At 36.8% G+C, this 26,205-nt stretch overlaps 1 protein-coding gene across 1 annotated transcript; it reads right to left on the bottom strand.

The window, feature by feature from the left end:
* On the bottom strand, positions 1–25,817 carry LOC129248466 (zinc finger protein chinmo). The gene is given in 7 exon segments (XM_054888020.1): positions 1–411; positions 496–2,115; positions 2,355–2,595; positions 2,707–2,845; positions 2,977–3,707; positions 3,837–4,054; positions 25,688–25,817. Coding segments are annotated over 6 exon segments (2,799 nt in total). The 5' UTR covers positions 25,806–25,817; the 3' UTR covers positions 1–411; positions 496–763.
* Positions 25,818–26,205: the final 388 nt, after the last annotated feature.

The raw sequence follows: 26,205 nt of genomic DNA on the forward strand, positions 1-26,205 counted from the left end.
GCCTGTTTTTTCTGCATCTCAACTAAATAGCAGTTTAATGCTAATTGTTATTGTATTTATTGCAAATAGAGTTATATTACACAAACAAAAATTCAATTGCAATAACAGCGTAGTTCATAGTTGAGTTTGCTATACATTAAGAGAAATTAAAAAAAAAAATCATAAAATCTTGATTTGATTTGTTTCTTCAGTGTGCTTGCATTCGTTACAAAAAAAAAAAAATATTGGCATTTCTATTGCTTGCACTGAAGCATGCTTTCAGGCTGATTCACTGCGTGTTTTTGCGTTTTTGCTTTCTCCTTTTCCTTCTGCGCTACTTGCGCCTACATTACTTGTTTTCTTCTATTTTGCTTTAAAATGTAAATTTAAATTAACTCACAGCAGCTGGTTGTGTCTTCTGTAAAACACAAACTTCATTTAACTTCATCATAATTAATTCGTAAAATAATTAATTATTATATTAATTCATTATAATTATTGTTGTTGCATATTTACTTTTTATCATTTTTGTTTTTTGTTTTTTTTTTTTTTAAATTAATATATTCCATCCGAGTGCAACAGCGGTTGCAACAGTAGTCTCTGTTCTTCCTTTTCTTGTTCTTAAGATGGAGCAGCAAACGCCTTGCGCGCGCGTAATGGCAAATTGCGCGCCGCGCATGAAACCTTTGCGCTCCTTTTGAGTGCGCGTAAACGAAAATCTTCACTTCTCCTCTACTTTCCTCTCTTCTCCTCCTCGTTATTTACTACGACACGACGACTACATTTATTCAGCAGCATTTGTAGTTGTTGTTGTCGTATCATTGGCATTGGCATTATTTGTGATTGTAGTTGTTTTTGTTGTGGTCACCTGCGTGACAGTCGCGCCAGCGTCCGCAGCAGCTTCGGACTTGGTGGTGGGCGCGACTTTGTCGTCTTCGTCGGTTTCCATTTGTACCGGTGGGGGGTTTTCAGCCTCGCTAGAGGCTGAGGTTTGTGCAGCTAACGGCGTTGTTGTTATTATTGTGGTTGAAGTTGTATCAACAGCATTTTCTTCAGCTTCAGCATCAGCGTCAGTTGGTGGTTTTTCTTCGGCAACACTTGCCCTGCTGGGCTCTTTGGCCACAGGCGGCGCATCATCCGCGTCCGTTTCCATTTCGCTGGATGCACGCAAACGTTCCACAGCGATGTCGGCCAACTCACCAATTGATGAATCGATGGTGCTAGTGGTGGTGTTGAGACGTTCATTGGTGGTGGTGCTGGTGGTGGAGGTATCAGTGGCGGTGGCGCTACTGCTGGCAGTTGTATCCATTAGTGAGGTATCCGCCTCGGTTGTGCTCTCCACCGTTGCTGGCAACTCCTGCCGTTCCCGCTTTGCCTCTGGTTCTTTCTCCTCCTCCTCTTCCTCCACTTCGTCCTCCTCTCCCTCCACCTGATGTTTCACCATTGCGTCGGTGGCGCTCTCACTATGACCAGTCGCTGTACTATTGCGTCGCCGCTCTTGCCGCGCCTGTCGCTGCTTTTGTTGCTGATGCTTCTTCTGTTCCAACTCGACTTGCTGCTGTGCGAGTTGTTGCTGTTGTTGTTTGCGTTCCTCAGCCGCACGTGTCGACGTGCTGGCTATAACGCCGATAGTGGCTACACTGGCGATCGCGTTGCTGCTGCTGCTTGCTGTCTCGCCGGTGATGTCGCCACTGCTGCTGCTGATGCTGCCGACGACGACACCGCTTGCACCGGTGTTGCCACCACTGCTTGCTGCTGCGTCGCGTCGCTGCATACACTTCTCTAATGCCATTTTTAATGATTTTCGTTTACGTTGTTTTGCTGCTGCTTTCTGCGCACTCATGACTACTGCTGCCGCCGCTGTTGCGGCCGCATCCTATTGCGAATGATTCGCGGCCGCCGCCGCAGCCGCAGCGGCGACGGAAGCGGGCACAATGCCAGTACTGGCTGCACTCAAGCCGATCTCCTGTTTGTGTTCGCGTGCGATGTGTCGGCGCACGGTGTTATTGCGGGTGAAAGTGCGCGAACAGAAGGGACAATGGACGCGGATGCCTTGATGACGTTGGCGGATATGGGCGCGGAGGTTTGTCTCGTAGCCGTACAAGCGATCACAGTACAGGCACTTCAGCTTCTTACCTAAATGGGGCGGGAGATGGGGATCGTTAGATAATTTTAATTGTGTAGGTAAAATAATTGAAAGAAAAATACGTAATGATAAAAAATTATCCTATAAAAAGGATGGATGAGCAAATGCTACAAGATAGTCTACTTGTAAGCGCACAAAAGTTTGCTACTGAGTTGAATGTGTTAAGGTGTTTCAAAGACAAAATAGGGTTAGTTTTATGTGTAAACATTTTTGTTTTCGTTTTTATTACCGTCCGCCGTGTTGACCATGCCGCTATTTTTATTATTCAATTTCGTCGCATTCCATACATTTAACATATCCTCCGGCGCAATGGATGTGGCCAAATTGCTTGGCATCCCAGCTTCGACATTCTTAAGATTTTCGAGCAGGGCGGATGGTGTTGTGGAAGATGTGTTGGAGGTAGGTGGCTGTGGCGGCGGCGGCGAGTAGTTGGAGTTTTCTAACTTCACTCGCAGATCTTCGGCTCCATTCTGCAAATAGAAAGTAACAGATTAGATAGTACCAAAATTGTGTGAGGTACGAAGTAAATTTAAGATTACACAAAAAAATTAGTTTTAGTGTTTATTTCACTCCACACTTACATCAATCGATTCGTCGTGCTCGCTTCGGTCATCATCATTAGCCTCGTGTGTGCTGCCATTATTTCGTTCCGTTTTCACAGCGCTGCCCGGCGCATTGCCATTGCCTGCTGTGGCGCCAGGACTGTGATTTTCGTAACGGCTGAAAATAAAGATGAAAGCAAACCTTTAACCATCAGCTTTTTACTGAGCTTCATAATATCCATTTCATTTATTCGAATAACTCCCTCTACACCAATTCCATTGACTCGTGTTTAACCCCACCGCACTCACCTCGGTGATGTTCGCTCCGATTGCATTGTGTCCGCCTCGGTGGGTGCATTCGATGATGCGCTCGACGACGGCCGATGATAGGGCGGTTTGCTAATCGGACTCGCACACTCGGACGATGAATTTTTCGAGCCATCACGCAAGACACTGCCGCGCACCTCTTGCTCAGCATATGGACTGCGGAGGACACGCTTACGCAGCGGCTCGAATGACATGGGGCGATAGATGGGCGGCACATAGGGCGGTATACCGGCGGCCAGCGCTGCTGCGGTACCACCTTGCATCAGTGAATCGCATTCCTGTTTAAGATTACCACTTGAACTGCTCAGATGGTGTGCAACGCCAGCGCCACTACCCAAACTACCTGCACCACCAACGGTTGCACATGCCCCGCTAACTGGGGGATTGCAGTGTGCACTACCAGGACCGCTAATAAGGTTGACACCAGCACCGCCACCACTGCTGCCACCGTTGCCATTGCCGCTGTTGCTATTGCGATCCGAATTGCCGGTCATTTGGCCGGACATATTGCCTCCAATGATAGCACCACTCGGTACCCCGCCACCAATACTCGTTAGGGGACTGCCGCTGACAGTACTACCGATACCCGCACCACCACTCAGGCTGTTGCGCATACTGCGACGGCCGGTGGGCGAGTCTAGTGGCGACGCATCGATGTGTTGTTGTGCTTGTTGAGCGGCCAAACGGCCAGTTTCTGTAGACAGACCTTTCACCTACAATTGAGGGAAGAGAAAAATTGTGTAAGTCGTTTGTTAGCACAAAGCTTGGCTAAGCCCACTTTCAGGCTGATTTTTGTAATATAATCTTCCACTTTTCATTGTCACTTTTAAATTGTGGCTTACCTGCAGATTTTCCGCAGATTTAAGGAAACTGTTTAGAGCCTCTTGTGATACATGCACTTCACCTTTGTACATAAATTCGAGCAATGCGGCCATGTTGTCGGAGGACGTGGCCTCCAATATGACAACGCATTGCCCATTTGTTGGTGTGCTCTCGAACAGTTCGGCGAACTTCTTCGAACAGGCTGCCAATATGAGTTTGTGTGCTTTGAATACTGTGCCTATAATGAGAAACAAATGGAAATATTGAAGTATAAAATGTTTTCAATCATAAAATTTAACTAAAGACTTAAGATTTTTTGAAATCACAAAGTGAAAATATAATATTTTGTCTTGAGAAATAAAATTTCAGTGGCTAACTTATTGAAATCAACTCTTTATCATTTACTAAGGCAGCCTTTTGATAGGAGCTTACACTCGCTAAATTTACACATATAAAAATTGCATATGGCAGTTCAGAATTTTTGACGAATGCTGGGGGCGAATGAATCGTAACATCAAAAACCATATAACGCAAAGTTTCAAAGTTTTTAAATTTTTAAAAAAATTCAATAAAAACTTTTTTAATTTTTTTTTTAATTTAATAAAAACTTTTTTAAATTTTGTTTTCAAAATTTAATAAAACTTTTCAAATTTTTTTTTCAAAATTTAATGAAAACTTTTTAATTTTTTTTTTCAAAATTTAATAAAAACATTTTTAAATTTTTAATGGGCTATAAATATAAAATAATAAGGAATAATCTCAAAAATGCTGCTTAAAAAACTTGGAAATATCGAAAATGTTTGTACACAATTTGAAACTTTGAATTTTATTAAAAAAAAAAATAGTGGTGAGTTTATAAATTTGTAACGGGGTGTATGTGAGAAGAAATCGTAGCATCGTAAGGGTACGAATTAGTAGTGATTATGGCAAGTCTTAGTTCAAAACGAGTGTTCAAAATCAACGCGAAAGCATTTATCTTAAGAATTTACAAAACTTTATGCGTTACTCAGGTGGCATTGCTTGCATCTCAGACAGTAGTCAGAATTAAGACTTCAAAAATTGTCAGATAAAATTTGCTCACACTGATAGTCTTCAATATTCTTTCTATTTATTTCAGTCGAATATGTTATCTACAGAAAGGAAGGCATAATAATTTCTCCAAAAACAAAAAAATTCCGTGAAATAAAGTCTGCGGCGAGTTCAATTTACAGTAAAAGTAGTAAAAAAATAAGCAGTGATCAAAATGGTTTTACAGCTGGTGAAAAATACTTAAGCACCCTTTAAGATACCCAGTTCTCTCCATTGGAGGTTTTTTTTTCAATAAAATCACTTAAATGTTTTGCATATTAGGTTTATTTTCGGCGGCTGCCGTAGCCGAATGGGTTGGTGCGTGACTACCATTCGGAACGCACGCAGGTTCCCTCGGCAGGCAATGGCAAACCTCCGAGTGTATTTCTGCCATGAAAAAGCTCCTCATAAAAATATCTGCCGTTCGGAGTCGGCTTGAAACTGTAGGTCCCTCCATTTGTGGAACAACATCAAGACGCACACCACAAATAGGAGGAGGAGCTCGGCCAAACACGCAAAAAGGGTGTACGCGCCAATTATACTATGTACATATATGTACTATATATATAAGAAAAACAAAATCATGCAAAAGTTAATACACAGCGAAACTTCTTTAAGAAAAATACTTAAGAAGGACGCAAAATAATATTCAAATCATAAAAAATTCAGGCAAAAGAGAAAATTATACATTCATATTTCGTTGTAAATCCGTTTTGCTTTATTACTACTGAACAGCCGCTTTTGCATTGACATTATAAAACATCTACAGCGTTCAGCAAGAATGAATGCCTATTCTACCTTGGCCTTTTCAAATAACTGATCCAAATTTGTGATATTCTGCGTATTGAGTGCATTTTTTACATCGTTCCAAAGATGTTCTATTGGATTTAAGTTGGCACTCGAGGATGCCCAATCCAAAACAGTGATCAAATTGTCTTCGAAAAACTCTTTTGCCACATCAGAAGTGTGCTTCGACTCACTGCCTCTTTGAGATTTGCTAATCGACGGTAAATTCTCTCCCGCATAAGGTAACATTACATTTTCAATAACTGAAAGTACTTGACTGCATCCATATCTACTTTAATACAATGAATTGTCTCGACACCTTTCCACGAAAATCAGCCCCACACCTTTATTGATGCTCCCACGTACTTTGTTTTCATCGCTGTCTAAAATATAACGCCACTGATTTCGACTCCAGGATATGTGCTTTCGAGCAAACTCAATTCGGCGTTGTCGTTGCGATGCTGTTACCAAAGGCTTATTTCGTGCCAGCGAATCGTGAAGCCCTGCTTCTGCCAATCGAAGCGCAACTGTTCTTTTCGTTATTGGATTTTCGAGGAAAACAAAAATTTCTCGATGGCTGTGAGCAGCACTCTTCGTGGGATCCTGTTTTGTTTGCTATCAATTTGAGTGGTAGTCTTGTCCCGCTTTCTTTTTTCTGGAAACGTTTTCTGCTGTTTTACACTCAGGAAAATATTGCAAAGCATTAAAAACCATCGTTTTTGAGATGTTTAATTGTTTTGAAATAGCACCGGTCTTTTGCAACTCTATGATTGCTTTTCAAAGCGCTGGGTTGCAAGTTTCCCTTTCCACATTATTGAATCGTTTCAACTAAAGTAAAATGCTGTAGAAATATTTATTTTTTACTTGCATACCAGCTCCGATATAAACAAGAAAACAATTCACGAAATTTCGAACAAAGACCGAATCATTTTTAATAAAATTTCGCATAAAAATATCAGTGCTCCTACAGAAACGCAAAAAACCATTGCCAACCCTTTAAGAGAAATAGATACACGAACGCAGTTCAATGAAAGCGATCACAGCAAATAATATACATAGTAAAGGGTTTTCCAATAACAGGTGTTGCAGATGAACGGATTGCGCTATCGAGAGATGATTAACGATTTTTTATGGCCGGAACTGGATGGTATTGATCTGGACAATGTTTATTTTCATCAAGACAGCGCTTCGTGCCACACAAGCAACGAAACCATTGATCTTTTACGGGAAAAGTTTCCGGACCATGTTATCTCTCGAAGAGGTGATCACAACTAGCCAACGAGATCTTGTAATTTAACACCTTGTGACTTTTTTCTTTGGAGCCACGTGAAAGAGAAGGTCTACGCCAACAGCCCAGGGTCGATTCAAAATCTCAAAGATGGAATTCGTGAGACTATCGAGGACATAGGGCAGCCACTTTGGAATTCGATTATGGAAAATTTCATGAAAAGGATATTGTCCTGTAAGCGTGGGCATGGTGGTCATTTGCCTGATATTATTTTCCTCTATTAACGGTATACCTTCTTCTTTATAATAAAATAAACATCCGATCATTTATATTAAAAAATAGAATTTTTCTTTGAACATCAAAATAACACCTCTTATTGGAAAACCCGATATATTCAAGCAAAAAAGTACCGTACTCGAGAAAGCATATGCTTTATACTTCTTATGTATATTATAAGTTAACTTGCCCCACACCGAAATGTACTTTAAATCCTAAATTTATTTCCATTGTATGTTTGATTTCACTTTGGTAAATAAGCGAAAAAAAAGTGTATAGTCTACCTTCTGTTATTTATGCACTTTACGGTAGTAGGTAGCCAAAAACGCGACTGTCAACTTGTTGATGTTTAAATATTACACCAATCGATGACATAATCTTATAAGTATCAAAAACAATTCTCACACAGGCACATACCTATACGATCGCACGAGTATAAAGAAATTCAAGGCATACTTTTTGGCGCAACAAAGAAAACACTTGGAAGTGAATGCGCGACCGTTACATAAGAATGAGCAAGTACACACATATGCACAAGAATTTATTTAAATATACATATGTATATGCATACATATGTAGGCATGTCTTTAAATGAAATTCAAATGACCTCAACGCCTCCTCCAACGACCTCATTAAAACACCGTTTATGTACAAATACAAGTATATGGGCGTATACTCGTAATGATGTATACAAAGCATTTAAAAAGTGAAAGGTGGTGAAAGGGAGACTAACCCATCATCAAAGCTTTGAACCAAAGACCTTGAACCCATAAAATCATGTCAAATACCCAAGCAGCGAACAACAAACAGTTCTATATTTCTAATATTTATATGTGAATTTGAACGTGTTTGAAAGAATAAAGTACAAAAGCTTCAAAGAATAAGGTACTCTACTTATACATCCATACATACGTACGTACGCATGCATGTATGTATCGAAATTTGCGACTAAATAGCAGTAAAGTAAGACGAATCAGAAGCAAGGCCAAGAAAACGATTTCCTTGCTCATGAATGAGGCTGAAAGGGAAGTGAAAAGAAGCTTGAGCTTCCGAGTGCGAGGTGGTGCAAGCGCTAATATTGAACGGGAATGGTGGGTGGATGTTGGTAATGATGACAGTGATAAGCAGGTCGATACGAAGAGCAGCAGTAGCAGACACGAAAGTAAGCAAATAGATAAATAAAATGTAGCAGCATCAACTGCCAAAGCATTGCAGTTAGCGACGTCGAGATTGCTTCTAAGATATATACATAGAAAATAGCTACAAGTAAAGGTTGCAACTTTACATACACACAAACCCACACATTTATTCTGACATGTTTACTGCTATCCAAAATCCAAGATACAATTGTTTAGTAAGAAGTTGCCAATAGGGAATAGGGACCAAGAAATACCAGTGTATCGGCAATATAAATACACAGCAAATACATACATACAAATACAACTGTAATACTTGCTAACAAAAATTCGATATCTTACATATAAAATTCACCATACGCATTCATAGTTAGACCGTTTTCCTGCCGAGCAGGTAAAAAGACCACCAAGTTTTTGTAATACTTGTTTGTCAAGGCGATCGGGTGGTGGCAGACGACTGGTGCAATGAGATGCCACCCATTTTCTCTCAGTTTCAAGTGTAAGTAGCTAAGTTTTCAGCAGTTTTCGTTTACACACGAATATATTTATGTATTTTTTTGCTCCCCTCTTTCTTTTATGTTCCACCAAAATGGAACTTCACACGATGCTCTTACTTTTATTACACACTGTAACAATTTCCTATCCATTCTCCGTTTTATTTATTTCAACTTAATTTCTTTATGGAACACTTGTTGGCTGGTGTGCCATATAAACGAAGAAGACCGCCAAGCAATTTGCCTCCGTACCAACTCACCCCAACAGGGCAGCAAGCGATTCGATGTTGTTTTTCGAATGGCAAACTTCTTACTTAAAAGTAAAATTGAAATGAATGACAAGCGCACACATTGACGTTGGCTGGTGTTGGTGACAACAACCGCAACTAGGAAGAATACCCGTACAAGTGAAAGTAGTTAGTGGATGGAGAGTAGACAGCTGCAGACATTAAATGGCAAAAGTTATGCGCTGGGAGAATGTGGCGCATAATGCATGTGGGAGTACATAATATTTATTATGTAAGATAGAAGACAATACACGCATACATACACAGAGTACACGCGGAATAAAGAATGAGCAGTTGCCTACTGCCCTTGACGTTTACCGCATTTCACGCATCTCCTGTCAGTTTTGCCTTCTATCTTCATTTTGTTTTCCACTCTTTGGGGAAAGTATACAACATTGAGCAGCTGTCAAATTTTTGGGTCGTCCTGTTGTAGGAGAGCTTGTGGAATGAGTGTGAAATGGCTGACAAGTTACATTCATGTTTCTTGAAACTGTTGCAATATTTATTATGGCAGCATTCACAGTGGTTATATTTTTGTATATTCCTTGTGGTTGTTTTTGCTTCTTCTACATAACAAAAATAGGTAAGAAATTTATTATCAATGCACTAGAAAAGCTTCAATGACAGATAAAGAGACTGAAAACGCAGAATTCATCGATATATTGAGTAAGTGATAGTGAAATTTGTGGCACCAGGGCATTTTTGAAAGCATGGCGTAGGGCGTATAAAATAAAAATTAAATAAAATAAAATAAAATCAAATAATGGAATAAAATAAAATACAAAAGAATGAAGTAAAATAAAAAAATGGGATAGTATAAAATAAAACAAAAAATGCAGTAAAATAAAATAAAAAAAGAATAAAGTAAAATCAAAAAATGGAATAAAATAAAATAAAGCAAAAAATGGAGTAAAATAAAGTAAAATAAAAAAATAAAGTAAAATAAAATAAAAAATAGAATAAAGTAAAATCAAAAAATGCAAAAAAAATAAAATCAAATAAAACAAAAATGGAGTAAAATAAAAATTAGAATAAAATAAAATAAAAAAATGGGATAAAATAAAATAAAAAATGCAGTAAAAAAAAAAAATAAAATAAAAAAAAAAAAAAATAAAATAAAAAAAAAATTAAATAAAATAAAAAAATGGAATAAAACAAGATAAAATAAAACAAAAATGGAGTAAAATAAAAAAAAAAATAGAAAAAAATAAAATCAAAAAAATGCAAATACTCAGCGGCCTGCGCCGCTTTAAGGCTCAAAGCGAGCTCACAATGGAGAACTGTCACACACGGACATTCAACCATCTTAGACTCCTACACGGATATACCCAGTGACTGTGATTATCACCCTCCCATTCTTTGCTTCCAAAGGAATTTCCTAATGAAAATCCCTTCTAGACTGGAATGGCTTGAAGAAGATCCAACACCCAACACACCCGTTAAGATCTACACGGACGGATCCAAAATGGACACCGGTGTAGGATCATGGTTATTTTGCGAAGAGCTTTCTATTAGTGAATCCTTTAAATTACCGGATCACTGTAGCGTCTTTCAAGCGGAAATAAACGCTATTCATAAGCCTTAAAATGGTTAAAGATAAACAGCATATCATCAACGGATATCTGCATTCTATCAGACAGCCACAAGCTGCCCTACGAGCCCTGGATGCATTCCAAACAACATCAAGGAGTGTCTTACATTGTCGCCAATCTCTTAATCAGATGACCAAGCAATATCGTATCATGTTATGCTGGACTCCAGGCCACAGCGATATACCAGGGAACTGTAGGGCAGACCAACTTGCAAGAGAAGGTACCTGTATGCTAGACATAAGTAACTTTATGGAGATACCTCTCGCAACTTGTAAGCTTCTCATTAAGGACGCACTAATGAGTTCTGCAAATCAAAGATGGATTAGCGCTAACACCTGTGAAATTGCTAGGCAAACATGGCCAAGGCTAATCTTACGTCTGTCCAAGAGTATTATAAAACTGAGTAGACTTCAAATCAGGACCTTAGTAGGGGCCCTCACAGGACATTGTCTCATAGGAAATCATGCAAGAAGATTATGCGTTTACACGCATGATTTCTGTCGTAGCTGCAGAAATGAGGAGGAATTGGAAACAATTCAACACCTTTTTTGCACATGCCCGGCTCTAGCCAGAAGCAGGAACCGATTTTTAAAATCCTACTTAACGAATATATATAATCTATACACTTTAGGTATCAACAACCTTTTACGCTTTGTCAAAAGCTCAGGAAGATTCAATATGGAGAGGGAAATGTAGCCCAGCCCCCGCGGCTCACAACGGACCTATTTCGTGGTCTAAGTGGCATCGTTATCTCTATGTGCGATGCGGCTGCCAAACCTAAGCTATCCTAACCTAAAATCAAAAAATGGAATTAAATAAAATTGAAGGAGTTTCCTTAATTTTTATAGTTTTTAGTAAATTTAATATTAGGAGGTTGAATTAGTTTTAAAGGTGACACACAGATGGCGCTATTTATCACTTTATCGCGTTGGCAATACTGAATATATATTCATGACAAAGCCTCATCCCTAGGCTTTGTTTATCAGTATCTGTCATTTCGCTGAAGTATAAACAACGCAGTGTTTTCGTGCTCCGAGTATGTCAACTTTCGTGCCGTCGAAACGCAATTTGCGTGAAGCTTTGCATTTCTGCTTCAATTTGAAAAAAAAATACAACCCAAGCCCGTGAATTGCTGCAGGAGGCCTACCCAGACCATACTCCGTCGATTTCAACATGTGAGTACTGGTTTCGACGATTCAAAAGTGGTGATTTTCACACCGAAGACAAGGAGCGTCTTGGCCAGCCTAAAAAGTTCGAGGACGCGGAATTGGGGGAATTGGTAAACGAGGACTCGTGCCAAACCCAAGAAGAGCTTGCTGAATCATTGGGCGTTGATAAATCAACCGTTTGCAAGCGTCTAAAAGCGATGGGAATGATCCAAAAGCAAGGACATTGGGTCCCGTACGAGTTGAAGCTGCGCGACGTCGAACGGCGATTTTTTACGTGCGAATTGCTGATCGAGCGACAAAATCGGAAGGGTTTTTTGTATCGGGTGGTGACTGGCGACGAAAAATGGATCCACTACGATAACCCAAAACGCAAAAAATCATGGGGTTTGCCCGGCCACGCATCAACTTCGACGGCCAAGCAGAATATTCACGGCAAGAAAATCATGCTCTGCATTTGGTGGGATCAGGTCGGCGTCGTATATTTTAAGCTGCTCCAACCGGGCGAAACAATCACGGGGGATCGTTACCGACTGCAATTAATGCGTTTAAGCCGGGCATTGAAAGAGAAACGGCCGGAAACGGTAAAAAGGCACGACAAGGTTATTTTGCAACATGACAACGCTCGGCCGCATGTTGCTCAACCTGTCAAAAAATACCTTGGAACGCTTGGCTGGGAAGTGTTACCCCACCCGCCGTATAGTCCAGACATAGCTCCCTCCGATTATTATTTGTTCCGGCATATGAGTCTCGATTTGGCGGACCAGCGGTTCTCCTCGTACGAGGCTACCAAAATATGGGTTGAGTCATGGATAGCCAAGCAGCGGCCAGAATTTTGGAGAAACGGCATGCGGAAATTGCCCGAAAGATGGGCGAAAGTTGTAGCTAGCGATGGCCAATACTTCGAATAAAATATTTTGTACCGTTTTTTCACAATAAAGCCCCAAATCTTCGAAAAAAACATTTAAAACTAATTCAACCTCCCAATAGTTTTTGTAATTTAGTAAATTTTCGCGCGGTTCTTAATTATTTTTGTGAGTTATGTTGCGCATTGCATTAAATTTGTATTACTGAAAATAAAGGCTGATAAATCCTATCAATACCCTAAATTCACAAAGTTTTACCTAATACGGAACGATTTCACTGTGATTTTATTGCAAAAAGTTAAGGGCAATGAAATTGGGTAACGTTCTTAAGCTTTCAATGGCTGTGCACTTTTGTAGGACAGCTTTCGTTCCTCACATGTAATGCCGGCCGGGCGCTATAGTAAAACGCCATGTTTTAAGTTTTCGGTAAACAGTACATAAATGCGCATGTATGTACTTACTTACATATATGCATGTGTGTGTGTGTACACTTGCATAAATGTGTTGTATGTATTTTTCTAGTACGACTATTGGTGTTCTTTTTTTCGGGTTTTTCGGGTTTTTTCTGTTCTTTTTCAATTTCGCATTAGTTTTATTGCTTCTCTGCGATTTTTCGGCGCATATGCCTGAAAACTGTTGTTGAATAATATTTATTTCTATCTCACCATTGTAGTAGTGGCATTGAAGCGCTTGCTTGCATTATTAGCAAAGTTTTTTGTAGTTATTTAATACATATACATATATGCATACTTATGTATACATACATACATACTTATAAATACACACTCATATATTTTGTTCTTTTTGAAAACATGCTCGTACTAATTTAGCGACAGTCCATTCCTATTTGAATCACAAATTTATTTATCACTTCAATCATAATTTTTTTCTCCCTCTCTTATATCACGTGTGTTTATACTTAATATTTGTTCTAACATTCAAATTTTTTAATTTTGGTTTACTTTTTTTAAATTTTTTTCTACATTTTTTAAATTTTTTTCTACATTTTTTAAATTTTTTTACATTCTCCACATATTCCTTCCTTCTATTCATATGCGATTTATAGCTTTCATCACTGAGTGCAACAACAATAAGTGGGTCAATTTGATAATAGCCAAAAACAGGCAGCCGAATCATTTTATTTTTTGCAACTTTTTTATTTTTATTTTTGTATACATAAATAGATGACAGAAGGCAGAAGAGAAAAGTGAGGAGCGAAGGAGTATGTGTTAAAAAATGAGCGTATTTATTTATATGCATACATCTACAAGCACTCATACATACATACATGCATACGCACGATTAGCCGGCTCATTCGCCCCTCCGCACGTACACTGCCGACTTCTTCAAATATTAGCTAATCTTATCAAATAACTGACTTCACTTCATTGCTACAATCGCCTATGTGCCATCGAATTTCTTTTGTATATGGAAATTGCATGTACCGACGCACTTTGACCATAGTCTGTTAAAAAAAAAGCACTCTAAATCTGTCAATATTGTTCAATATTGGCAGAAACCGTAAACAGTTAACGAAATCATGGCGCCAAATATCATATCGATTGCTATTCAAGTCATATTTCTTTTGGAATTGCGCCGTCGGAGGGATTTTTTGTGGGCTGGGTTATTGTTGTTTCGCTGTGTGTGGTGAAACGCAAAGGCAATTGATTATATAATATGATAGCCCAAGTGGTTGAAAATAGCGAACAACAAGTGAATAATTGGGGTCGACATGGGACATTTTTCTTCGATTTTGTTTTGCATTTAAAGAGCTTTGCTTGCCGGCAAATTTTCTCAAACTGTACTGCAAATTAGCTGGCAAGGGAAGGAAACTATATGCAAATAATAAATTTTGCACTGCCTAGTAGTCGCCTTTTGTTCAATGTTCGATTGTTCGATTATAATATTGTAATCATTCTTGTCCTAGACCAAAAGTCGTTATTGCGCCAATCGAGAAGAAGAAAAATAATTCTTGTTAGGTATTTTGGCCGAGCTTCTCCAATAGATTGGATGTTCTCTTCAGATGATAATCAGCCAGTATGAATTTGGTAGCTCAGCAGCCTCAAGGCTTACGCGGTGACACGATTCTTGAAGATGTTGGAAAGAAATGCTTTTTTATCGATCAATCAATTTGGCCTTGAAAAGCAATCTTCGCTTAAAGTGATCAAGGAACACTCTTTGTTTAACCCAAACGGCGATCTCGTTTTCAGACTGAACATACTTTGGGATTTTAGAATTGTATTTTATTTTATTTTTTAATACTTCTTTCAAGTTTCTTATCCCAAGTCATATAGAAAAGTGTATGTCATCAGCTGAAATATAAAAGGCCGTAACTGAGGAAAAATCCAAAATTTCTTTTTTAATTATTTTTGATTTTATTATTATTATTATTTTTTTGATTATTGTGCATTTCATCGGATTTCAAGTTTCAATAAATTATCAGTTCACGATATGGAGTTGCGTAGTGCCTTCAATTGCTTAAATACTCAGTGATGCTTAGTGATTATCATCATTAATAGGCCTCTTCTATTCGCCACTTCTCTGCTCCCTATCCCTCTGCTCGACTAACTTCAGGAAACATTTGTATGTGAAAGCAACAGCAAAATTATCGTGTGAGATTCGCCGCTAGCGAGTATGGGTGTATCTCATTAAACTGGTATAGCTTACTTTAAGGCAGTTCTATTTTAGCGTTGCCAAGATATGTTCATTTACACCAATTGCTCCATCTCTGCGCCACTTGTTAACGCTTGGCGAAAAGAAGAGTCCTAATATCTGTCTGAAACGCACAAGTCAACTGGTTTGGATATCTGGCTCAGAGTGGTATTCCTTGAACTAGCTATAGACTGATGGGCTATGGAACACTACAGATTAAGGTAATCAAGTTGAATACATCATGGGTTAATAAAAAAATTCGATCATCTGTCTTAGTCGCTTCTGCATAGCGTTTGATTTTACAAATGAGGACCGTCGATTGGGGGTGTGTGACAAATGGAAGAGTCGAAGATTCATTATGTCTGTTGAACCTAATCCAATTTAAAGCAAACTTCAGTAAATCATTCTAACATTGATTTGTTCTTAATTTTAGTGTTTGAGATTTCTTAAAAAGTTTTATTTTTTTGCAAAAATTTTATAATACCATAGCAAATATTTTTTAAAATAACTAATTTTTTAGACTAAATTTCACACAAATATTAAATATTTCAAGTACAAAAATGTGCAATTTAACGGTGGCAATTATTTCTCTCCAAATTTTATCGCTAAATTATCACCAGACAGCACACAAACAGATTGTAATGAATGTGCATGCATATGTGTGCATAAATATGTATATAAGGTATGTGCATACACATTTGAAAAATAGTGAATTTGTTTTTTTTTTGTTTTGGCGAAATAATTTGACACAATTTTTCGATGCATAAATCGAGCAAATAAAATATTGAGAACGTAAATAGGTTTTATCGTAGTACCGCAAACCCGAACACAAACACACACACGCATACATACATACATTCGTATGTACATGATACGTACATATATATGTTTTTTAACTTCATGGTGCACTATATTTTTATTTTGGGACTGGTTGGGCACTGATAAGATTATTTGGCGCTTATTTGATTAAAAAATGGCGTGCCCAACTTTTTTGCACTTATATGTACATACATATATGCGCTTATAAGTGCATGATATATATATGTATGTATATATATATAAATGTTTTCATACAAGGTGGCGCAAAATTAATCAACCTGCCGGAAAATTCATAATTGTTGCAAACGAAATGGCTGATCATCTAGCTAAAAAGGGGCAAACATGCTTCTAATTTGTACTGAGCCTTTCTGCGGACTTACAAAAGGCAAAGCAAAATGAACGAATTTCTCAGAAAGTGGGAGGAGAAGAAATTCGTTGAACATAAGCGGAATTCTATCGGTCGCCAACAAGCGAAATAATTTCTAATGCTGGACAGAGGAATTTCTGAGAAGCTACTTTCCCTCAGCAGAATAGGCTTAAGACTTCTAACGGGTTACTTTACTCTGGTTACTGGCCACTGTAGCCTGAGATATCAATTAAACGAAATTGGTCGCTCTGAGACCATCATCTGCCGATTCTGAGAAATGGCCACTGAAAACTCAAAATACATTCTTTGGAATGTCCTGCACTAGACTGAAAAAGGCTACACCACTTTGGTTGTATTGCCGTGCATTCATATAAATTATGGAACAATAAAAACCAGAATGTGCTAAAAAATTTTAAAAACCCTTAAAATATGGGGTACCTCAGCTGGCTTCGCACAAGAGATAACTTTTGGTCGCAGTGCGCAGTAGCCTAATAATAATTAATAATAATAAGAAGAAATGGACCCCGCCTCGCGCGGTATGCGGGGGGGAAAGTGGCGAGGAAAAATAAAAATAATAATAATCATAAGCCAGGTAATGGCAGATGTCCAATTATATTAAATTTTTGCCATAAAAAAAAATATCTCAAAAAAAATGTTTCACATTTCAAGGTGGCTGTAGAATTGTAGATGCCTCCCTTTTGTGGGAGCATCTAAAGATTTATTACTTACTAAAACCTGAATGTGTTTGCAACTTAAAAACTTGGTCTTAATACTTTTTTTTAACTATTTTACGCCTTTGATTCGTACCTTTCAGGACATAGAGTTCCCAAGTAATATGAAAAGCATAGGAATCCTCCAGCTTTGCAACGCTGCAGGCGTAACAAATGTTCACATTTTTCAAATTAATTTTTCAAATCCCCTCTCCATAAGTATTCGAATGGACACATATGCACATATTTCTTGCAAGAACTTCTAATATATTTTGCTCTTACCGACATTTGTGCGGTTTTTTCCAATAGTTTGAGCACTTTGCAACAGTCTTCAAGTGTATTTTATGCAAGTGTATGTTTGTATATGTAAGTATTAAACATTTTCTCAGCAATAAAAAGAGTTGACTTTAAAACTGATTGTGTGAGTTTGCGGTTGTGCGAATGGCGACAACATTAACTCCATCCAAGTACAGCTACAGTATCCCCAATATTACAATTGATTTTTTTGTATTTTTTTTTGTATTTGTATTTAGGTTTAATACTTTGTTTTCGTGTCCCTCTTTCGGCTCATTTCATTTATTTTACACGCATGGAGTTGTCGTTATCCTGGTATGTAAGTATTTCAATTTCGATTTCATTGTAAGCGTGCGCGTGTGTGTGCAATGCCCATAATACAAATAGCCCGCACGAAATAATACACTATCCCACATATGTATGCACATATATATGTACATATGTATGTAGAAACAAGTATTTGTGGCTGATCATGGCACATGGGTAAACCCTTTCGCTCCAAAGCTGGCTTTCCCCTTTTCCTTTGTGCTGTGGGTGTTTGTTGTTCCATTGTTGGCTGATATGAAAATTCAAATACCAAATAGACTCGACGGCTTCACAGCGACTATTTTTTTGGTTTGTTGCTTAACAGAATCCCTTAAAAAATTGGACACAAATGTGTGAATGTGGGATTTCAATTTATCAAATGCTACCACTTCTGCTGCACCCGCTACAGTGGCGCTGCTTAGGCGGGCGGAAGTCCAATGTCAGCGACTTTAATTTGAAGGTGGTTTATGCATATTTTATCTTCATATAAAAAAAAAAGAAATAGGCAAACGAAAAGAGAAGTTGACTTCGAATGTGTACGGGGCGATTTTTAATATTCAGATATTTTCTTTGTTATTTTTTGTATTGTATTGTCGCTACGAGATGCGTGCAAATAGTATTTTCAGACTCTTAGCACAATAAGCACAGAATCAATGGTAGCCACTGCTTACTAACGGAAGGCCTGTCTAGATTGATGAGGGACCTAGTTCTGTGCTCATTCCTTCTAGGCTAAACCTGTCTAGTTATCTCACAAGTGGGCTCCGTGGTCCATTTACGATTGGGTTGCGCGATGATGCACACCGACCTCATCCAGAGCTTGCGTGAGGATAAAGTCTTGCAGAAGTGATGAATAAAGAGTTGGGCAGAATTGACTGTTTTAAAATCAGTTCACCTCCTGGCCAGCTCATCGTAGAAGCAATTTACAAGAATGTCTCTGTGTGCAGGAAGCCAGGTAATGTTCGTGGTGCGCGGCTTGGTAGTTCATTAAGGTAAATCTGAAATAAAATACGCTCTAGCTCATATCTCCTATCGTAACCACGGGTGCCAGGCGAAAAGACGCATATTTATCCTCTTTATCAGCAGCAGTGTACGTAAAATGCCGTATGCTGATATGGCGACAACAACAAGAAGAACAACGAAAGCAACAACCACTACAACAACAAAATATTTTCTTGGCGGAGTTTCTTGCTCTGACTTCTATTTCGGCTGTAAATGAATATTTTGCCGAGAACCCGGAAGAGTCGATTCGGCTCCGATCTCAACAACTTAATCTAATGGCACTACTTGGGCAATTTTACGCAAAGATTTTGGTTCGAAAGCATATAAAATACAACTAGTGGAAGATTTAAAGCCGGCTGATCTTCCAAAACGTCATAATTTCAGTCGTTAGGCTCTTGAAAAACTCACCGAAGATCCGCATTTCGTGACCCAAATTTTTTTCAGCGATGAGGCCCACTTTGGCTTAATGACTACGTCAATAAGCAAAATTACCTATTTGGGCTGAATAGCAACCCGAAGCCATTCAAAAACAGCCATTACATCCATTGAAAACAACAGTTTGGTCCAGTTTATGGGCTGGAGGAATCATCGGCCCATATTTCTTCAAAGACGAGGCTAGCGCCAATGTAACAGTGAATTGCGAGCGCTATCGTGCCATAATAAACGACTTTTTGATGCCGGAAATTGAAGCCCGTAATTTCCACAACATTTGGTTCCAACAAGATGGCGGATGGCGCTACTTACCACACAGCCCGTGAAAAAATGAATTTGCTGCGTCGTCGTTTTGGTGAGCAATTTATCTGTCGTCTCGGACCAGTGGATTGGCCACCAAGATCGTGTGATATCATACCTTTGGACTTTTCTTTGTGGAGGTATGTAAAATCTAAATGCTTTGGGGACAAACCAGCTTCAATTGAGACATTGGAGGTCAACATTTCTAAAGTTATTCTCGAGATACCAACCGAAGTCCTCCAGTGAGTCATTCAAAATTGGTGTTTACGGATGGCCGTATTACCGGGCAGTTGCGGCCATCATTTGAAAGGGATTATCTTTAAAAAATAAATGTCATGAATGGTTTTACACAAAAATAATAATGCTTGCCAAATCAATTTGAATTTTCGTGGTTTTATTTCAATTTAAAATCTGATACTCCTAAATTTTTCACCCTTTAGTTTAGTGAGTTCGAAAATGATGCAAGAATTGCTACACTATATTAGTGCTCGTTATAGGGGGACTTGCTTCCCAGCACTTTAGGTGGAATAAAACTATTTTTATGAAAATGTTGTCTTCTATAATATTTTATATAAAAATAGATAGCTTCAACTGCAGTAGGAATTTTGTTTTTTTATTTAAATTTTTTTTTTAATTTTAAGAAATTTTTTTTTTTTAATTCTTGTTATTTTTTTGTTTTTTTTAATATATTTCTTTTTTTCTTATATTATTTATTGTATAATAAGTTTATTGTTCCTGAGTTCTAATTATTTTGTCTTCTTCCGTTTCACATATTTCTGAAAATATTCATATTTGTTATTTCAGTTATGGCGAACAAGTGTTCAATGAAGTAGGGAATCTGAGAGCTTAAGAGCTTAGCGCGCTTTTAGCATATGCGAGTAAAGGAACAAGAATAGATTACGGTAATAAGAAGCAGTGAGTAAACATTCGCAAAACACAACTCACAAACACACACGCACATTCATATTGAACATTTGTGTATCTTTTTTGACAACAAATGTCTGCGAAGAAAATCAAGTACGAGCCAGTCGAAGACAAATAAAAGCAAATAATGAATACAACGAAAAAGTAATAATAAGAATCAAAATAATAATGCAGGGCCGACCTGACCTCAGACAACTGCTCATAATTTTTTTTACGACGCTGTCTGATGACGACGTCGTTGTCCACTGCTAACGCTATCCACGACGCTACTGCTCTGTATTTGTATCTTCTGCTATCACAAATGCGAAAAAAGAGAAAAAAATTATAGCTAAGTAGCTACGTGCTTGTATGTTTGCTTTATTTGCTGGCGGCGGCGATGTTGACACACATATGAAATCGCGTGTATGTGTGTGTATTTATTTAATGATCTTCATAAAAGTGTAAGCTCGACACATCAAATATTCACGCATGCACGTGACACACTAATAAACGTGCACGCGCGATAGACAGATAGCGCGTATGTATAAAATAAAGCATACACCAAGGCGTTTAAGAAAATCGGTAAAAAATTGGCTTTCAAACGTAAATAACAAAAAGAAAGTTCACACTATAGAAAGTACATACATACATACATACACACATTTATGTAAATATGAAAGCAAAATCAATGAGAAACGCTTGAGCAAAAACAAGTAATCAAAAATTAGTCTGAGCAGCTGATGCGATGTTTTTCTAGTCATTTGGTCTTTAAACTGCCAAATTTTGTTTAATTTTCTCTAAACTTTTTATTTTTGTTCATGTGTAGATTTTGACATTCTTTGAACCAAACGCAAAAACAAAATACATTGCTTTTGTTGCTTTTGCTCTACTGCCATTAACTTTTCAATGGACCTTCGCTTGTGCTGTTGAAATAAATACAGGCTGAGTGATAAAAAACTCGAAATAAGGAAAAAACCAAATCAGGACAATACTTGGGACATAAAAATACTTTTTCCTACAAAGTTTTGAGAAACATTTAGAATTACAATATTTGCGCAAATGACGAATAAGAAATAGCAGAGGCTTCTGAAGAATGTCACTGAATACCAGACTGGATGCTCAACGCTAAGATTTACTTCCCAGTCTAGACACTTTGCCTTCGAGTTTGTCTAACTTCTTACTAAAAAGTCAAGCGAAAGATTTCACCGAATAGAGAGTGAGCTTAATTATTTTCCCTATTTTCAATTTTTCTGTAGAAAATAATAAACTACACTGGGTAGCTGGATATTTTCCCGCCCCGCACAACAAAATTTTTATAAAGCCACACACATATTTCGGGAACAATAAACTAAAAAGGAGACCGAAAATAATATATGCACAGGAACAGAACAAAAAAATTATAAAGCGAAAAGCATAACATAACCAAAATAAACTTCGTGTGAATCCGCAATATAAATTGAGCGCCAACCTTCATTCCTTAAACACGGCAAGACAAACCAACTATGCTCAATATATTATTTCTAATGTCGCTTGCCTTTCAAACAAAAAAAATGCTGTGGGTATTCTTTACGTTCATTTATTCGTTCTGCTGTTGTTATTATCGCTGGTTGTTTGGAATTCGCCCGAGCCATAGATAATGATTTGTTGTGTATTTCGAGTATTTAAGTTTGGGTTGCTTGATGCATGCATATGAATGTGCGTATGTATGTATGTACTTGTTTGGTATTTTTTGTTATTTTTTATGCTTTATTTGCTGGATGTTGTCAATTCTTTTTGTATATTTACTGGCATTTTATTTTGCTCAGTTCTTTGTGCTTTTCCTTTTTTTGTTTTTTGGTTGAATGAATGAATAACAAAACTTTGAGAAATGTGAGTCACAGCTGAATGGAATGGGACGAAATTATGTATTTTTGTATGAATCAACACCCAAATGGGAGATGAATTGAATGAAGCGTTATAATAACATATACGAATTTGAAGGCTTTCTAAGCAAGTTAAAGCAAGAGCAAGAGAAATATATATAAAAGGATACTAGCTTGGAGAAGTTTAACAGGCAAGAAAGTCGACGCCAGTAAACGAAGAAGGTTGAAGGATTGTTGTGAACCATGCTTCCATAGGACTGATTTTGTTTTTAAAAAGTTAGTTTCATGGAGGCAAATGGAGGGACCTACAGTTTCAAGCCGACTCCGAACGGCCAGATATTTTTATAAGGACCTTTTTCATGGTTGAAATGCATGGTTGAAAATGTTTTTCTTAATTCTGGTGTTTCAGTGAGATTCGAACCCATGTTCTCTCTGTGAATTCCGAATGGTAGTCACGCACCAACTCATTCGGCTACGGCGGCCGACAACATAGACGTTAATAAATACGAACTGCCTAATTTCTTTTTAATTTTAATCATTTTCTATTTATATATATAAAGTCTCTGAATAACAAATTCTTGCGGATCACAAATTAAATAAGATTATATACAAAATTTCAGAAGGTTAATGGAAACATCACTAGAAAAAAAAATCACGCAAGCTCGATAAGAGAACTGATTAAGAACGCGCGTAATTGGCGCGTTTCGGGCCTAATTTGCTTTGTTATTACTTCCATAAAAAGGGTAGGACTTCCGAAGTTCTCTTCTTGGAATATTAAAATTTATCTTTTCTGGAAGAGCATACACAGTTTAAGGAGAGAACAGATCTTCTACTTTTTAGAGGTTTCAGATTTAAAAGAAGTAAAGGCGCATTATATGATGAACCCCTTCCAGTAAATCGTAACGACTGCAAAGCGTAGAACGTCCCGTGACAAAATCATGTAGGTTAAAGGATTATTTTTTAGAAAACGAAGAAGAAAAAGAAAGCAAGAGGCACAGGAAAATTTACCATTTTGTGTAAAACTATGAAAAAGCTCATCAAATACCCATTTGGGACAGATTCAAATCAGGAAATAATAAACTGATTCGCTAGAAAAACTCTTTAGTTAGATTACTTTGCATTATACTTATTTGGTTATATTCTGAAGCACAAAAAATATGTGGAGTGAAAAATATTTCACACTAACACATTTTGGTGCTGCTACAACTGCATGAAGATGAAGAGAGAGAAGATGGTTGAGTTATTCGGATTGAAAACAAATCCATAATTTTGTAATAGTACAGAGTTGCGGAAAATTAATCATCCAATTTTGTTTTTGAATAACTTTTTTTGCTAAAACACAAAAATGCTTTTTAGTGGTGGAAATCTTTATTTTGAATTTTAGGCGCGCCATTGATTGTTTATTTGTATGCTGCAGCTATTTAACTCACTATTGTCAAATATGATTGCAAAAATTATAAATCTCCCGATTAATTTGGCGTCACCTTGTACATTTGGGTGTCTCCTGCCTCGATTTGCTCACGTCGGCTCTATTTATTTATAAGTTTGTTTAAGGAAAATCGGGAGCATAATTGCAGACTGTGTTCTAGGTTGAAATTGATGAATTGTATTCTTAAAATCTTTGATTGTGGAATGACAAACAGCTTAACAACTAATCGAAATTTTGGTTTGGTAATCGTATTACTCGCCCTCTTGGCGATGTCAATTGGTCGCCTTAGAGTTACGATTATACGCTGTTCGTTGTTTGTCCATCAGTCCATTGAATGAAGTTATTTTAGATTATACATCTGAAGGTTTACTTATTCATATAAAAAAATAAATAAATAAAAAATTTCACTATTTTTTTATAACATTTTTAAAAAGCATTTATCCGATATCTCGGCCTTTCAAATATATACTAAAAAATATTTATTTATTCATGAATATCTATTTCGTCCCCTTCAAATGCAATACATTTATAATTAGTGGCATTGGGTTTGGCCACAAAATCGCTCACAAGCAAGGATGAGTGAAGGGGTGCATTATCGCGTTGCAAAAGCAATTATAGCAGACACTTACTCAGCACTTAAAACCACTTCTAGCCTTTGCATCTGCCAAAAACAAACTAAATATGCGATTTAGTAGAAAATGTACAGATGTATGCGAATGACATGTGTAGCCATACAACAAAAACAAATAAAAAAATTTAAAAAGGAAATAAAATAAGAAAAAGAAAGAAAAAAATAAAAAAATCAATAAAAAAAAAATTTTATAAAAAATATTAAAAAAAAATTGTTTTAAAAGAATTAAAAAAATATACATATGAAATGAAAAAATAGAAACAAAAAGCAAAAAAAAAATCAATAAAAAAATGTTTATAAAAAATATTAAAAAAAAAATTGTTTTAAAAGAATTAAAAAAATATATTATGTATATGTATGAAATAAAAAAATAGAAACAAGAAGCAAAAAAAAAAATAAAAAAAAAATAAATAAAAAAATTAAAAAAAAAAAAAATTTTGTTAAAAAAATGATTTACTAATTTTTGTTCCTATTTTTTAAGTTTTTTGTGTTCCTTTTTTCAATTTTTTTATAAAAATTTTTATTTGTAAAAAATGATTAAACCAATTAATTTTAATATTGAATACAATTTTTTTAAAATTGTTTATTATTAATTTTTGCTTTTATTGATTTTTTGTTTTTTTTTTTATTTCTTTTTAATTTTTTTTTCGCTTTTTAATTTTTGTTTTTATAAATTTTTTTTATGTATAAAAAAATACATAAATAAAAAAATATATAATAAATAATATAAAATAAAAAACAAAAATAAATAAAAAGTTTTCTGTTTAATTTAAAATCAAATGCACATTACACGCGCAATTTGAAGTCGGCTTACTTTTTAGGTGAACATTTTGTAATGAGTTAGAGGATCTCAGTACTGCGAATGAATCCATGATCTTCTAAAAAATTTTGAAAAGTACACACTGGTTTTAAAAGAGATAAGGACAAGCTTCCCACGCGGCATCACAATGTGTTATGAGCCTGAGTGTGTCTCACAGTGGACAACCGCTTTTACCTAACCTAACCTACTTTTTGCGCATACCTCGTAGATTGCGACTCATTTTTTAGCAGTCCACACAATTCGGTTTTAATTGCGAGGCCATAGATTGGTTGAACTTCGGATATTACAAAATATAACTAAATAGGCAAATCAAGTTGATCGCTACAACTGCAAATAATTAAAGTCCTATAAAAATCACTAAATTTGTAATAATTTATATAACTAATTTCTAAATATTTTAAAGTTACTTGTAACTCAAATAGTAGTGTAAAAAGTAACGCTCACTCACCATCACACGATAACGTCACATCCGCCAAAACGTCCGATTTGAATAAATTGGAAAATGTAATTGCCAAATTGGACGAGTAACTGTTCCATTTTAAACAAAATTGTTGCTGTGGATCCATTTTGAATTATATTAAGTTATTATGATTAAATAAAAATTAAATGCTGATTTTGTTTTCTTTAAAGCACTATCACCAAAAAATACACAAATCAAACGACGTAGGTTTGTTGTTTGTTGCAAGTAGCCGGAACAAAACGATAAAACTAAGTAACTAAGGTTTAAACGAAGATATATGTACGTAGTTGTGTATGTATTTAAAACAGCCAAATGTTTGTAAAGCCCACAAATAAAGGCTAATTGATGACCAGCAGCCGAACCTTGCCAATTTAGGCAGTTACGGTGGAGTTATTATTGGTGACTGCCACTAAATTTCTACACTTTTTCCGAAATGTAAGTGGCCAGCTGTGCTGGGTTCTGCCATCCAAGCAGGATGTATGCTTTTTGTGCTTAGTTTTTCCTTG

Source organism: Anastrepha obliqua, chromosome 5 (assembly GCF_027943255.1).
Source record: "Anastrepha obliqua isolate idAnaObli1 chromosome 5, idAnaObli1_1.0, whole genome shotgun sequence".
Classification (NCBI taxonomy): Eukaryota; Metazoa; Arthropoda; class Insecta; order Diptera; family Tephritidae; genus Anastrepha; species Anastrepha obliqua.